We start from the raw sequence: 16,182 nt of genomic DNA, 5'->3' as shown, positions 1-16,182 counted from the left end.
TAAGGTCTTCCCCAGTATCTAACATGAAAAACGGCCTGGGAACTTGTTCTAATTATACCCATATTTTGCTTATTCCATTATTCAACCATAACCACATCCTCCAGACAAAAGCCATCCAAGGCTTCCACCCACTGTGCCCAGAGCAGCAATACAGATATGCTATCAATCCTCAAGAGAACACCCTTCCTGGGAAGGAGAAGAAATTAAGATGCATTTTATCTAATAAATGGTATCTGATAATAAATCATGTTATCTAATAATAATTAGAAAATGACATCTAATAATAAATCTTGACCATCTTTCTTTTCACTTGTCATGATTAAAGGCCATGCTTATGGAATATTTTTCAGAAGTTGGCTTTATCAGAGATAAAGAGTAAGTTACCAGTTGCTGCTGCTGATGCTTCTGCTTTGAACACCAGCAACTGCACAGGTTCTGTAATTCTAATCTGCCAGTATTTACAGGGTGACCCGTTCGTGCTAGGGCCACGGAACCCTGAAGGGAGCAGCAGCTTTCTCAGGCAGAACAGCTGGCACACATATAAGCAGATAAAATATTAAGATGATGTTCTTAACATTGCAAATTTCTACACAAAATGAAAATCCTTCCCATCTGGTTCCTTTCTTACATATACAAAATAAAAGCACTGGGGAACAGACGTTTTCATCAAACCTTAAAAAAAGAAAATCAACATTTTCTGTTTTGCTTAACTATATTTTTAAAATTCAGATATGCAATGGACAATTAGATAGCTTGGAGTTTGGGAAGCAGTAATTACAAATACATTTATATGACCCTTACATGTATTGTTCATACATGACAGTATGCGGGAAGCTGACAAACCAATAAACATTCCTGAAATGTCAAAAGATTAAATCCATCAAAACTCCTGAAAGTAGTGGATGCTGGTGAGTCCTGCCCTGCCTTCCTACAGGGGGATCTGGAGTGCACGGTCCAGTTGTGGTGCAGGGACAGGAGCTCCCTTTGCTTGCATTCTGCCTAATCTCTCCAGGCCATTGTGGGAAGTGGAGCTTTTTGTCAAGGCAATCAGAAAAAAGCCCTCCTTATCTGCAGTCAGGCTGGAGTGATTTTGGATCATGCTGGATACACAGACTGCACTAGAAACAGCATGGCTTTTACTAAGCACGTACCAGCCTCAATGTGCACGTTTAGCAGAGAAATAAACCCCACCAAATGTCTGCTGAAATGCACTGAAATAACCTCCCACCACGTTCAAGATGCACAGGAGGGGGGAGGAACTCCTCCCACAGATCCAGGCACTAGAGGAAAGAACCCTGCAGAGCTCAGTTCCGAGATGCAAGATGTGGCTTCCTTCTCTGCTCTGAAGTTCCTTATCTCCTGACTCTTCTTGGCATGAAGCTGAGAAGCTCCCTGTAGCAACAGGCTGTGAAAACACTCTGATCTGAGGCAAACAGATCCAACATTCTTTCTTCTATTCCTTCCCCTTCTCACAGCAGAGGACCCGTCTTGGGGAAAATGCAGGGTGGCCTGGCAGCAGCAGAAAGGACACTTGGAGTGAAATCTGCCAATATTACTCACTTCTTCTCTTTAAGTTCTCTTCATGAACTCTTCAAACACTCCTCTTTTCCCTGTGGCCTGTGGGAAACATCTAGCTTCAGTCCCTGACATTTCCAGCTACAATGTTCAAATGGATAAGTCTTTCAAAATCATAGGTACACACAGGATCTCCCAGGAACTAGAACTACAGGGTAAAAAAGACTGGGCAGAGATGTTACTGCTCTGCACTGGTGCTGATCAGTAGCGCACAGCTATGTATGAGGCAGCTATTGTAGATGGGGATACTGTGTTTTGTGATGTTTAGTAATGCTCTCTGTCTATAACTGGGTGATGTTGGAACGCTGGAGGCTGAAAATTTCAAGCTTTCTGTTCTAAAAGGTACTCACCCCAAAGCAAGCACTGCATTTGACTTGAGGCTGTGGAGAATTAATAAACACCAAGACCGAACACAAAATCATGACTCCTGGGAATTAAGCCTGGCTCTAACATGAAGAAGAAAAGATAAGAAAACCAACAAAGTATTGTCCTACATAATTCTTTCAATATTAGCTCAAAACAACTCATTCAACAGCCCTGTGCCTTCCAGCTGGAGTGAAGAAGCTGTAGAACAAATATTAAGTATGCCTGAGTGCTGAGAAGAGGCCTCTTCCTTTCTCACCCATCGTCCTTCTGATCCTTCAGTACAGAACAAAGCTGCTCTGCTGTGGATGTGTCAATACAACCATTTCCATGACAACAGCCTAGGATGTACCAAATATAGACATTTGACTTCAACAAACAGAGAAGGAAGAGACACATGACTACAGGGTGCTCTGCTGCACTGCATTTAAACCCAATTCCTGCCTGATGGCTGTGGGCAAACACTCTGAGAATTAATGGGGACCCTTTGGGTTACCAGTGCTCAATCTCATTTCTGCCCCCTGTGCTCTCTCCTGCTGCAGAAGGCAGGGAAGCAGCAGCCTAACTTCACCCTAAGTTCTCCAACACAGAGCCAAACGGCTGAGCATTAACTGCTGATGAAGAGAGGTTTAAATTTTGTTTCCCGCTGTCGTTTTTAAAGAGCTGAGGTTCATACACTCCTTTTATTTCATTAGCCCTGCTTTAAAAATAGAAGGTTGCCATAAACAAAGAAAGACAACTTCTTAAGTCACTTCAGAAGGATTCACCTGCATTTTTCTTCTCCTAGCCAAATGAAGTTCACACAACAGGAAGGACTCCTGTAGAGCACTGCAAATGGTTCACTCACTGCAGAAACGCCATCACAGTGCTGAACATGACCTGAGGTCCTTCTGTCAGCTGCTGCCTTACCACAGAATCATCACAGAATGGGTTGGGATGGAAAGGACCTTAAAGCTCCCCTAGCTCCAACCTCCTGCCATGGGCAGGGATGCCACCAGTTAGATCAGGCTGCCCAGGAACCCATCCAGCCCAGCCTGGAACACCCTCCACGTTATAAGACAAAACACAAGCACCTTGCTCTTCTTGCTGCACTGTAACTTCATTCCAACACAATGATGATCTAGAACCCCACAGTGTGGGAACTGCCCAGGATTTTAACACCAATCCACTTAAAATAGTGGATCAGTGAACGACCCATTAAAACTCTTCCAGCACAGGGCTCTGAGATCCTGAATCAGAGCTATGCAGGGAGCAGGAAATTCCAACCTGCAGCAGAGTTCAAACTCTCTCTGTGGCCCTTGTAAGGTACTTGAAGCAATGTTTTGGTCTATGGCCCAGCTCTGTTTGCCTTTTGATTATCTTACAGACAGCACTTAGCAACCCACACAACCCTCTTGTATTTAGGTTTTATAGGAGAGGAAGACAGAGCAGGAATGTAGGTAATGTGCCTGCCTGCCACAGAGAGCACACAGAGTTAGTGATTGCTAAAACCCCTTTCCTCACAGCATTCCTATCTATTTCCAGAGTCTGTGTCAAGGAACTCCCAGTCTTGCTACCTCAGGTGCTCTGTCAAGAAGAAAGTAGTTGAGATCAGTGTTTCCAGGAGAAAGCCCTGTTTTAATGGTAATGATTTCAACTGTCCAAGAAAATTGTTTGATCAAAACCCTTTGAGTACAACATGCTGAGCAACAAGAAAAGATATTCACAACCAAGGGATGTTGTGTTTAAATGGGGTTATCCAGGGAGTTTACTCACAAGGGCTCATTTGAACAAGCACACTGGCCTCTCACACAGATCTCTGGGATTAATAATTAGAGTACTGCACACAAAACTGTAGGCTGTTGTGCCCGATATGGCAGGTCCCTTCTGTGCTATGGCTTGTTACTTTGTGAGTTCTGGAGTGCTATAAATAGAGAGACTGAATGAGTCTGTACACAGAGCAGAAACCACATACAAGGCCTGAAAGAAGAGCACACAGCCTCAGCGCTTTCTAAGGATCCTTCAGACAAGGCTCCACCTTTGCACAAACTATTTGTACAACCAGATCCCTCCCACACGTGCACCAAAGTCTGGCCTGGCACACACCTGAGGCCATGGTCCAGCTGGTATCTGACATTACTCTCAGAAAAACAAAAGCAGCACTGATCAGGTGCTCACACCCCACATCCCACTGGCAGGCTTTGCAAATGCAGAAACACACAGCAAGAGGCAACAAAACCTTGCCACATACAAACAAAATATCCCACACCATGCAATTCATATCTTAAAAGAATTAAACTCGTTCAGAGATTCAGGCACCAGACACTCTCTGTACAGGCACGTGTCACCAATGAACCATCAGCTACAATATCTGCTGCAATCAAGCCACTCTGACCTATCTTGGCTTCTCAAAGCTTCCTCTCCAGCTCTGTGCTCAGCTGATCAATAGGAAGGAATTTGTGAATCCTGCAATGATCCAACTGTCAGCAAACCCTGACCCTCAGGACTGAGGCAGGAAAATTCTGCTTCTGCTTTGTGTTTCCAGAAAAATTAATCTCCCTACCTGCCTTGCCAAAGAAAGCACTTGACAGATGTCAAAAGGTTCAGATGTGATACCAGATGATTATTAAAGTGGGTAGGAGCCCAGAAAACACACCACATTAAACTCAGCCAAGACTCCAGTGCAACTGAGACTGCAGGGAACATATGGATGTCCTTGAGTGAGTGGGTCCAGCTAAAGGTCAGGTGTGTTTAAGACATTAAAGTACCTGACATAAACAGAGAGGCTGAGAGAGCTTGGACTCTTCAGCCTGGGGAAGAGAAGGCTCAGGGAGATCTGAACAATGTCTATGTGCACGTCATCAGGGAAGGGTAGAAGACAGACTCTGATCTGGTGGCAAATAAAAGGAAAAAAAGAAGTAGTTATAAACCAAAGTACAGTAAATTCTACACAAATATAATCTTTTTTTTACATTAAGGGTAGCCATAGCCTGAATGACGTTGCAGAGTCTCCATTCCTGGAGATATTCAAACTTGACTGCTCCTGCAGGTGACCCTAGTGAGAACACTAGAGTAGGACTAGACAGTCTCCAGGGGTGCCAAAAGCATTCTGAGATTCAGGCTGTGAGGAAAGACCTGTTTAGAAGCCTTCAAGAAAAACCAGAAATTTCTACAGCGGGTAAAATTTTCAGGGGTAGCCCACGGCAGAGGATGCTGCAGCTCTCCAGGACTCTGGAAACTAGAGTATGATTAAAGAAAATCAGTGCAAATCATGCAATTCAGTTTCCTTGCAAAGCAGAGTTGTGCAGGGGGAAACTTCCATCCTCCCTGATCAGAGAGGGAAAAGGATCAATGCTCCAGCCAGCACAGCAAACCACACAAGCCAAGGTGCCATTAAAAACATTCGTCACAAGGTTGGGAAGTAACTGTAAGAAGTTACTCCCGCTGTAATCTGCTTCCAGTTTGCACCTAGCCAAGACTCACCTTCCTCTGAGCACTCAGGAATTGCTGAACTGCCCCTTCTTTGCTAAGTGTGATAAACAAATTGGGTCACAGTCAGCTGTAAAGTTAAAGCACTGGTGTCACTGCAAGTCAATGAACACCTCAAGAGAAGTTAAAGCAGAAGAGTGGGTGCTTGATCCTCTAACAAGAGGGCAGAATGGTTCTCCTCTTCCCAATATTTGCCAAAAAATCACAAATCATCCTCTGTTTTTTCTTATTACAACTGGAATAGTCTTTGCAATCAAGGTGCCTTTTTCAAAAATGAAAACTGAAAGAAATAAAGGTAGCACCCAAGAGGAAGACAAAATACCAGGTTGCAGGTCCCACCTCTATTCAGAAAAAACCCCATATACTTGGCCAAGCAGCCTTTCAGGACTTTGATGCAGCAGTGCTCACACTCATCTACACTTGTGATTTCAGAGACATCAAGAATGATTCAGATGAGTCAAGACTAATGACCTGGCCATAATTAATTCAGTGTATTTTTAAATAATTCTGTTCAAGTGTCAAGTCACAGGCTTGAAATACTGTGGCATTTCTTTGTCTCACCCTTGAAAGTATTTTTTTTTTTTCCTTCTGAAAGCTAAGTTCTCTAAATCAGAAGAGTTATCCGGATTAGACAATCACAAGTGGCTGCCTAAAAGATGCATAAGCTGCCCTACATACAATTACTTTGCAGATTTCCTCCAGTGGCTCAAAGATGATGGTCAAGTGGCATTTGGGGGCCAAGCAGAAGTCCCAGTGTGTGCTCTCAAGTGAGCCAGAAAAGGCAGCAGGAATACAAGTGAGCACTATACCACCACCTGTGGCTATAGACTCACAGAAGAAAACTTGACCAACCCCCCAGAATTCAGCCTGTGCAGAGTACTGACAGTAAGACAGCATGAAATAGGACTGCCAGGCCCTAGATTTATGACAGCACAGAGATTGTGGTGAAGCTCAGAACTGGGACCAAAAATAGCCCAAATTAAATTATTTTGTGCTCTCCAAAGAGAAATGACAGATCCAGTCAACAAGTTTCAGTACAGATGGGTTCTGCATATTTTTAATTTATTCAGGCTTTTAAGGCTGATAAGAATGCCACATTTCAAATTGATCCAAATCCACTGTTTTCGGGGTATTAGTGACACTGTGTTTTCATAATAAACTCTTTTAAAAGGTTTATTGTCAAAGCTTCTTTCAGGCATGCAGAGTAGGTTTTTGCCCTGAGCAGGATGTACCATCAGTGACCTCAAGCTGACACACAGCTCTGCTCAGGGAGAGGGCCCAGAGAGAGTCAGCAGGAGCTGAGCCAACCCAGCGCTTCAGACAACAGCTCGAGCATCCAGGCTGAGATTCTCTTATCCAGGTCACTCTGTATTGTCAGAAATGGAGGCAATTTCAATACAGCCGCACAACAGAATCTGCACAGGAGCCACACGAGCAGTGTGCCTGGTGCAGGGCTGGGAAGAGCCCAGTGCCCCACTCTGGGATCGCACACCTGCCTGCAGCACCCGCTGGCATCTCCCCCTGCAGACCCTTCCCAGCTGGAAGCCAAGGCCACATCTGAACACTGCAGATGGGGACTGGTCAGACAAACTCTGAACGGGCCACGGGAGCACACAGGGCTGCTGGCTCCTGTGATTCTCCAGAGCGGCACTGCGTCCCAGACCAGGCAGTGTCACAGAGTGTGGTGGCTTCCCTGGGAGCCAGCGAGGGAAGTCACAGCCCAGGAGCAGCTCCAGCAGCCCTTGGGCTGTTACTCTTCACCAAATGCCGCTGATTCTCACTGCTTGCTGCACCTTCCTGCTACAGCTGAGCCTTTAGTTCCCAAATAGTTTGGGCTGGGTTTGTTCACATTCCGTAATCACGTAGACAGATTCCCCTCCTTTGAGCTCCTACGTGCCTCCACATTCGTAACATCCCTGCAAGCAATAACGTTTATGGCAGCTCCAGGAACAGTGGCCCATAGGTGCACAGGCCCTGCCCGTGGTCCTCCTTTGCCTCTCAGAACACTCCACTCCACAACAGTTTCCAAATGCCAAGATTGTCTTTTTGCATGCACATCCGAGGAGAGATCTTGGTCCATGAAGAGCTGAGGGCTTCTCACACCTGGCCTGGAAAGATTCCATTGGCCAAGGGAGAGCAGAGCAGCTTAATCCTACCCATTCAAACAGATAATTTCGTGTTAGCACTGAGTCTCCTGGCTCACTGCCTTTTTTTTTCCTGCATTTTTAGGCACACTTAAAGTTAAAAAAAAAAAACCAACAGAAAAGAGCCTAATTCAAAACTTCCTCATGAAAACTATCTCCATTAGCCCAAAGGGAAACTCTTCCAATTTCACTCCCACATAGAAATAAATCTCTGCCAGCTGTTTTGAAAACATCATTAGTGTTAGCTTCCTTTATTCTCAACATGAAACATTCCAATGTCGTTATAATGATTTTTTTTAATTTAAAGATAATAAAAACAAAGTAAAAGTTCTGCATTTACATCATATTTCTGATACAAAAAATTATTTTCCAAGTTATTTTATGAATACCTACATGTAATTTACCTTCCAAAGCAAGAGAATGGTACCATATACCTTAACAGTGTACTTGAAATGGGTTTCAAATTATTATTTAGGCTTTTATGAGATCCTTTAAGAAGGGCTCTGAAAGATATCTTATGCATTGGTAGACAAAAAAAAAAAAAAAAAAAAAAAAAAAATTGGTGCCCCCATGTAGAAATACTTGTTTTTGAGAAACCTCACTGAGGAACGTTCTAAACTTAACTAATGAATAACCTTGTGTGTGTATGAATATATTTATAGATGTGCATATATATATATATATATATATGCTTCCACTCAGACATGAGATAAAAAGATAATTCGACAAAGTAAGAACCAGGAGGATATTCAAAACAATTGTGTACTCAGCAGCCTTTAGCACTTGATCTCCCTCCTATTCTACAACGACTTGCCAGCCCTTATGTGCTGGAGGCCACAGAATGCAGGAATCAGCTGCACTGTGGGGTGATGCATTAGAGCATCCGTAAGCACTCCCTGGGATACAGCACAACTTGGAAATGGCTCAATTACTCCAGCAAAGCAATTACTCTGTACTCCATGGCAAAAAGTAAAAAGGTTTATTTGAGCCGACATCATAGTCCAGGAAATCTCTTGCTCCTTGATTAGCAGGGATTGAGAATAACAGCAGCAAAGCTCTCTACCTGTTTAGGCAAATACACCCCGAGGGATATTTGTAGTAAGAGCTGCCAACCCTTGGATGTTCACACAATGTAATCCAAGACAGCTAACCAGGTGCAAATCATGTTCCTATCAGTTTACACCCAGGCTACTGTCTCGCTTTCATGTGCAGACACACCACTTTTAGGAGCAGCTATTTTAGAATGGCACAGCCACTGAAGGCTTTCAGTATCCAAGAAGACAGCTCATGTTCAGACTTTGGGCCTGCTCAGACCAATATCTTGTGCAGTCCAGCACATTCAGCTGTCCCAGGCACTTTTAAGCAAATCACTGAACTAGTTACTTGGTTTAACAAACATCAGGTCACAAAAGGATTGTGAGATGAGACAGAATTCTAATTAAATTAGAAGCCTCCACAGATAATTACTGACACTAAGAAGTGGGATGTATTTCTCTAATCCTTCAAAGACACTTCTCATGATTCAGAAGAATTGGAGAACAAGACCTTAGTAGGGAATGAGCTTAGTTACAGACAAGCTTAGTAATTTAAAGGCTACATCACAATGGTGAAGGACAGGCAGGATTGTTCCCTACATTGTTTAATTTAACTAACTGCTAAGCAGCCACAGCAAAACTGCATCATGTGTGGGCAGCAAGTACACACATTCCCTGTGACCACTGGGCATAGACACTGTTTGCCAGCACATGTTCTCATCTATTTTTGCTGCTTTTTTTACCTACATAAACTAGATAATGCAAATGAAAAGCTGCCTTCAAGGTTCTGCCAGCCTTTGGGTGTCTACCTAAAGGCAGAGAAGAAAGGAAGGGTCAGGTAAGCTTCATGGTGCCACCTCATTCCTCCTTTCCTTTACCCTCTTGGACCATGCTGACAGGATTGAAATGAGGTGGCTTAAAGGTGTTTCACTTCCATGCAGAAAAATGGCAGCAACTGATGATTGGATATATCCCAGAGAAGTGTTGGTCTGAAGAGCTGCTCTAAAGATAACTCAGTCTTTGAGAAAATACAGCCTTAGAATTCCTCAGCAAAGGGAACAGTGATTACAATCTAAATGTTCTTCATGGGAGTTGTTTTGAAGGCAGAGAAGGAAAAGGATGAAGATGGTGTACCTGTGACACCCGGGGAAGTATCACAGGCAGTGCTCCAAAGATTCATCTTTCCCTGCTGCAAACACAGCATCAGCAAAACGGGAATGTTTATCTTTGCTAGGCACAGGTGCTAATCTGTGCCGCACGGGGACATGAAAATAAGCATTTGCTCCTTTTGAAACAAAACAAAAAAAATCTCAAGGGAAAGTCAACTAGAACCACTCTCGATGCATTAACATCTAATTAAAACTCCAAAGTAGCTGAACTTACAAAATCTGGTTCTGCTGCAAACAGAGGTACAGAAACATGATCAGACTTTCTACCTCTATTAACACTATTTTTAATTCCCTTTAATGGAAAAGCATGATGCTAGAGGATACTTTGCGCTGAAAAAAATAAACAAGCAAACAACCAAAAAAACCAAACATTTCTGTAGGTGCACTAAAAGAGTTAGTGGCCAAGTTGACTCACATTTAGCATTGACTGAGATTCCCTTTACTGGAATGAACTCAACCATTTATTAATATAGATGCCCTCACTATTTGAATGTGATGCCAAGTCACAGCTCAGCAACACTCAACACTATTTGGAAGATGTATTTTTAACTAAGAAATATTTACTTAAGCTTTAGGGCAGCTCACTAGCTCAACCAAGAGATGCTCATCTTGTAATTCTTCCTCAAAAGTTCAGGATCACGCTTGGGTTTAATCTAACCATATCAGTCACCATTACAAATGAATCCACACAGAGACAAAAATCAAAGTTAATCTAGCATGGATTATTGTTCACTCATTCTTAAATCCATTGATTATTTGTTCAGAAGACGAGTGGAAGCTATTCTGGCAGGTGGCACGGAATGTATGAGGAAACACATAGGACATGTTAGTGCCAGCATGAATCCAGCTGGAACATCTCAGCTCTCAATTTGCCAAGGTAAGGGTGAAACACAACCTCGATGTGCTGCACTGGATGCTCTGAGGCACTCACTTTTCTTCCTCCCTGCTCTCCTTTGGATGTGTTCTGAAGCAATTTGAACCTTAAATCAATCTCCCCTTGTGTGACCTCTAACTCTTGCTGACTGAGTGACCCTGGAGAAAGAAGGATCGGTGGAATTATGCACTGCAGTCCATGAACACAGCTGAAGACATCAGTACCAAAAAGACAGGGCTAGGGGAAGAAAAAGGAAAAAGAAAGGGTTCAAAAGAAACTCTCTTGCTAAACAAGAAAGAAACAAAGCATTTGCCACAGCTCTATTACAGGCTCTCTCATCAGCCACAACAATGAAATGAATGACTTGGAGAAAACCTTCCTAAAAAACCCACAATTTTTTTTTAAGCTCTGAATGAAGGGAAAAAAAAACCCAAAAACCCCAAAACCCTCCACACCCATGCTTCATGTTTTCTAGTTTGTTTAAAGGCCATATTCCCAAGGGCAGTAGATGAGCATATCTGCATATTAGGAGCCACAAATCTGCGCAGAGGTGAACTGAAGTGGAGCCTGTACAATTAAATTGCTACATATGCACAAGTACAAAGAGGATCCCAGGGAAACTATGGCAACCTAGTCCTCCAGGTTGTGATTCCTGCTTTGTCCCTACCTTTGTCAGTCTTCCAGCCCTTCCCAGCTTGGACAAGAAAAATAATAAATAGAAGTATTAATGAGGTTGGGTTTGGACCTGCAACAAAGGAGCTGGAAAGGCAAAGAGAGCTGCTCACAGGCTTGAAACTGGAAAGAGTCTAAAGGAAAAGCTTTTCAGTGGAGTTGTACAACAGTGATGAATGGGAGACAGGCAGCCCTGGGGTACAAAGTCTTGCCTGGGAAACCAGGGTTAGAGTGCCCAGAGTGCCACTGAATCACTTGCTGGAGCACTGTCACAACTGACTTTTAATTTGGATGCCTTGTGGGTTTTTGGCCAGCTGAGATACTTACGGCCCAGTTTTCAGAATTGCTGAGCCACCCCAGCTCCAAGTCCTTTTTTCACTGGCCAAACATTTGGACACTGCCCATAAGTATTTAAAAATAGCAAGGACACTGTCCAAGTATCAAACTATGCCTTTTTACCCACCCTAAATCATGCTTTGAAAGTAATTTGGGCACTCTCTGAGGGTTATTGATGCTTGCAAAGTCCTCTGGCATCCTCAAATGGAGAGCCTGGTAGGAGAGTAAAGCATTCCCTATTTTCATGTTTATATTTAGCTTCAGGGAGAAGGGCCTTCTCCTGTAAGGCAGTGTTTATTGACATTTAGACCAGAAATGCCACTCACTGATACAAAAACCAGTAGATTTTTTTTCACTTCCTACAAGCCTGAACCCTGTTTTCCCTCACACTTATATTTCAAATGGCATTTGCACAAATGTTTATGCTGTAACAACAGGTCTTTTCTCTTTCAACTGTCACATTTAGCTTCCCCTCTTGATCAATGTATCACAACAAGGTCAACCCCAAACCAAAAGGAATTGTCCTTCATTACTGACTGCAGAGGAAGATAAATCTAAGGCAGTTTTTGCTCCTGTGAACCTCAGAAAACTCTGCCTTTTCTACATGGGGGATATCAATTTGTATTTCTGAAATCATACACTGTCAATTGTATACCTACATAAACACACATACATCTCTGTCTTTTCACTTCCTTGGAATCGAAATTATCTGAACGAAAAACTCCAATGGATACATTCCAATTGCACTTCCCACCTTCTTTTCACCTCGACTTTTCAGCCATTTAAATCTGGTTTATTTCTAATCTACCCTGAAGTCTTAGACAGCAACAGACTCAGTATGAAGACCCCTACAGAAAATGTGATGTACACACAGGGGGAAGAAAGCAAAACCCTCTCTGCCAAGTTCACCTATCCAGACTTAAGGAAATGCAGAATCCCTTTTAAACAGAGAAAGAGACTCACTCATGCCTTAGACCTTTTTTAGCACAGTGCTGGGCACTTCATAGTGTTTCCACACAGTCTGTACTCTTTTCCCCCCCCAATTCCATGATGTATCACATGGAAAGATGCTGGAGGCTCCCTGCTCCTCTGAGGAGAGGACATTGCCACACATTTTAGTTACCACCTCTCTCATGCATTGCCAGCTGCTACTGTTCCTGCTGGTTTTGTTTTTTGGTTTTTTTTCTTGGGTTCTCTGTTTGGGTTTTTTTGGTTGTTTTAAGCAGTGTATTAAATTTTACCATTCAAAAATGTTATTTAGCACAAGCTTTAAAGAAGTCCTGCCTCACTCCTCAGACAGGCAATTGAAGTTGATGGAGAGGAGCAGTTCTACCACAACTTCCTAAGTTTAAGCCAAAGAAGAATTCTGACAGAAAAGAATCAAAACAAAATAAATTCCTCCTAGTGATCCATTTCTCTCAAAGTTTAATCATAATTCTGATCTGAGTTTTGTTAGTAGAGACAAACTGCTCAGAAATCTTTTGCACATGAGAAAACACCTACCACAGTACTTTGAGGCAGCAAGGAGCCTGAAATGCAGCGATCTGCTTTTATTATTGTATTTATATATCAACACTGTAATTATTAAACTTAATTTGTTTTTTCCCTGTGCTCAGTCTGTCTCCATACCATTTTCTATTCCGTTTCTTCTCATCTCTGAATTTCCTGCTAAAATGCATGTAGCATCCACAAAATGACACCATGCCTCACAGCCTTGGGAGCAAGACTATTGTGGAAATGAAAGGGCATTTAGAAAAAAGAAACACTTCATTTCAGAGCCTTGCTTTTGCTATCAACCTTACTTCTGTATCACTGTACATCATTTGTTTCAAGTGACCTGATTAAGAACAAGAATGCTTCCAGGGAGGGCAGCTGACAGCAAACCCTGTGACAGAGAGGGGATGGAGCCACTGCTAGAACCCCACACAGCTCTGAGCAGGAGTTTGCAGAAAGACCCTGTGCCAGACTTACTTCATCCAATGTCAGAGCATGCTGGGTTGATTTGTACTCCCAGTTACAAGAGGAAACAGCCAGCAGACGCTACTGAGAATCTGTACGTGCAAAAGCACATCATCTTGTATTTGCAGCCCAGATCTTTCCCCAAAACAGAGCACCAAAACACAGTGGTTTGATCTCACCCTCAGCGATTTTTCCTGTCCCTGGACTCAGGATGTACTGCAGGTGTTTAGTGCTTTTGGCCACCTAGAAGGTGTGGTGTGCAGGGTGGAAAGTCAGGGAGACTGGCCACCCTGCTGTAGCCCTTTCCTGTAGGATTGTGCAGTTACTCACACTTCAGCAGAGACTCCAGAGCAGCAAAGGAGATTTTATTAAACAGCTCCAAATCTACAGCAGCAGATGGAATGATAAAACCTTTCGATAATTAAAAGTACACAGGACTAAAGCAGATTACATAGAACTGCACCCTGAATTCTTCCCAAGCCTTGATTCTAGCTGGTAGCACAGGGTATTTTTACTAAGGAAATGGCAGTCACCGGTGGCCTTGAAAGCACTTGTCTGAATTTATCTAAGAGAGGAACTAATTTACTGCAGCTCTATTAAAAATCTCTCTAAACAGCAACAGCTGAACAGCTCAGCAGTCTTTGGCCGTTAACATCATTGCCAGGCTCCTTTGCTAGGATCAGTTGGGAATGAGAAAGCTTCTTTACTACGCTTGCAGTTCAGACATTCAAACCCTGGACAGGCACATCTGTAACTAAAAACCAGAATGCCAGATCTATGCAGGCTGAGTCAGAACAGGTCCAGGCTACGTGAACATGCCTCCAAAATCTCTGGTTCAGAAAGACATTAAATAATGGATGGGAAAGCAAAAACTGAACTTGAGCAGCTGGCTCAGGGAACTGCCTTTCCCTCCTTCAGTGCTCAGCAGTGCAACCCTGCCTAGCCCTCATCTGCTGCACAGCACTCGCCTGGGCATTTTCTAGAGGCGGTGATACTCTCTACACTGGAATTTACACAGAGAAATATCAACTCTAGCATTCAGCTCTATATGATTAAACTGAAATGAGAAATGTTCCAATAGGCAAGGACAGCTTTAATCAGGTAGAAACCCATGCAATGTTTCCAAAAGCCATTAAAAACCTATTTCTTCCCTCCTGACTTAAGAAGTCTATTAAGGGTCTGTGTTGTTTTGGTTTAGGTCTAAGTCTGCAGAGGGTATAGCTAGCAAACACTCAATGCTTTGGTTATTTCTCAAGACTAAGAGACTACATTTCCAAATTATATACTTTTTCCAGAAGGTTTGGTTTGGTTTCTCAAGGTCAGTGCAATATCACAGAGCAGTTTATATATATATATATATATATATATATATATATATATATATGAAAAGGAAAACAAGAGCCCCTTACCTGTGGCAGAGTGAAGACTCTCCAAGCTCCAGTACCTGGACAGGACGCCTCTCATGCCACCACCACCACACACCACCCCGCTGCTGTCAGAATCCGAGCCCGGCGAGAGCCCGGAGCTGCCGCTGCTGCTGCAGTTCTCGGCACTGTGTGCCCCGCTGGACTCGCTGGGGCACTGCTGGGTCCTCATGCAGGCAGGTGAGACGGGGAGCCGGGGGCTCTGCGGGGCGGCGGGAGGGATGGGGCAGCGCTCTGCGGAGCTCTCCCAGGGCAGCGGGAGCTGGCAGCGCCGGCGGAGCACTGGGCTGGATCCCGAGCCTGCTCTCCGCTCGCCTCGATGCATCCTGACATCATAGGGGTCCGCTAAGGAGGCTCCCTCTGTGGCAGCTCCGCTGCTTTCAGCCGCGGCTTCCAGCAGCTGATTTTTATTAAAGCCGATTTCAAGGCATTAAGAAAGCGAGGGGTGAGACAGAGATCTCTCCTCCTAATTTAGCAGAACTGTCAGATTAAAAATAAAGAAGTGGAAATAGTAGAATTTCATGCATTTTAAAAATGCCCAAGTGAGAGAGACCTTGTGTTATCTGCTTCCCCTGAGAACTCAGAAAGGATTTAACATATAAACTAATCGTGTTTAGAACTGGCTGTGGCTGCTGCTATTAAAAAAACCTATTTTTGTAAGTACTCAGGAAAAAAAAATTCAAAATGAAATTAAAGCCAGAAAAACACAGATTGAGATTCGGGAAGATTGCAGCTGGGATTTTTGAAAAATCATTTAGCATCCACTCCCAGACTGCAGAGCTGGTATGATCCTTATTTCCATATGTACTCTTTGTAAGAGTTCTCAGTCCCAACTGAAACAGCATCACTGACTACTATTCACTAGAACGTTTTATATTCTCATTACCTAACAGGCGATTCCCTGTGTCCCTGTAAGAAGGATCCTGAAGGAATACCAGTTTCCTGAAAATGCAGAAGTACCTGTGCACTTCAACAACAGCTTTGAGGCACCACAGAGATTTTTTTAAATGAAGGACACTTCTGGGCTGCCACTCTGCTCAAAGACCTTGCAGATGGAAGATTTGTCAAACCATCAGAATAGTTTAAGAGCAGCCACATGGTTTGTACCCTGTGCAGCAGAAAAGAGTGTATGACCCGAAGTAGCTTGATCCAGTGTGGTATTAC

At 43.4% G+C, this 16,182-nt stretch overlaps 1 protein-coding gene across 2 annotated transcripts in view; it reads right to left on the bottom strand.

The window, feature by feature from the left end:
* Positions 1–16,182, bottom strand: part of ARHGEF4 (Rho guanine nucleotide exchange factor 4) — a 217,267-nt gene that overhangs the window by 86,030 nt on the left and 115,055 nt on the right. The window contains exon 1 of one of the 2 annotated variants that reach the window (XM_040074009.2): positions 15,004–15,297. The exons of the other annotated variant lie outside the window; for it this stretch is intronic. Within the exon in view, the coding sequence (XP_039929943.2) occupies positions 15,004–15,190 (187 nt within the window). The 5' untranslated portion in view covers positions 15,191–15,297. Of the gene's footprint in view, positions 1–15,003; positions 15,298–16,182 lie in introns of those variants that run through there. 2 annotated transcript variants of the gene reach the window in all.

This window comes from Hirundo rustica, chromosome 10, assembly GCF_015227805.2.
Source record: "Hirundo rustica isolate bHirRus1 chromosome 10, bHirRus1.pri.v3, whole genome shotgun sequence".
In the NCBI taxonomy this organism is placed as follows: domain Eukaryota; kingdom Metazoa; phylum Chordata; class Aves; order Passeriformes; family Hirundinidae; genus Hirundo; species Hirundo rustica.
Note: the sequence above shows the minus strand (reverse complement) of the source record. Positions and strands in the feature narration are given on the sequence as shown.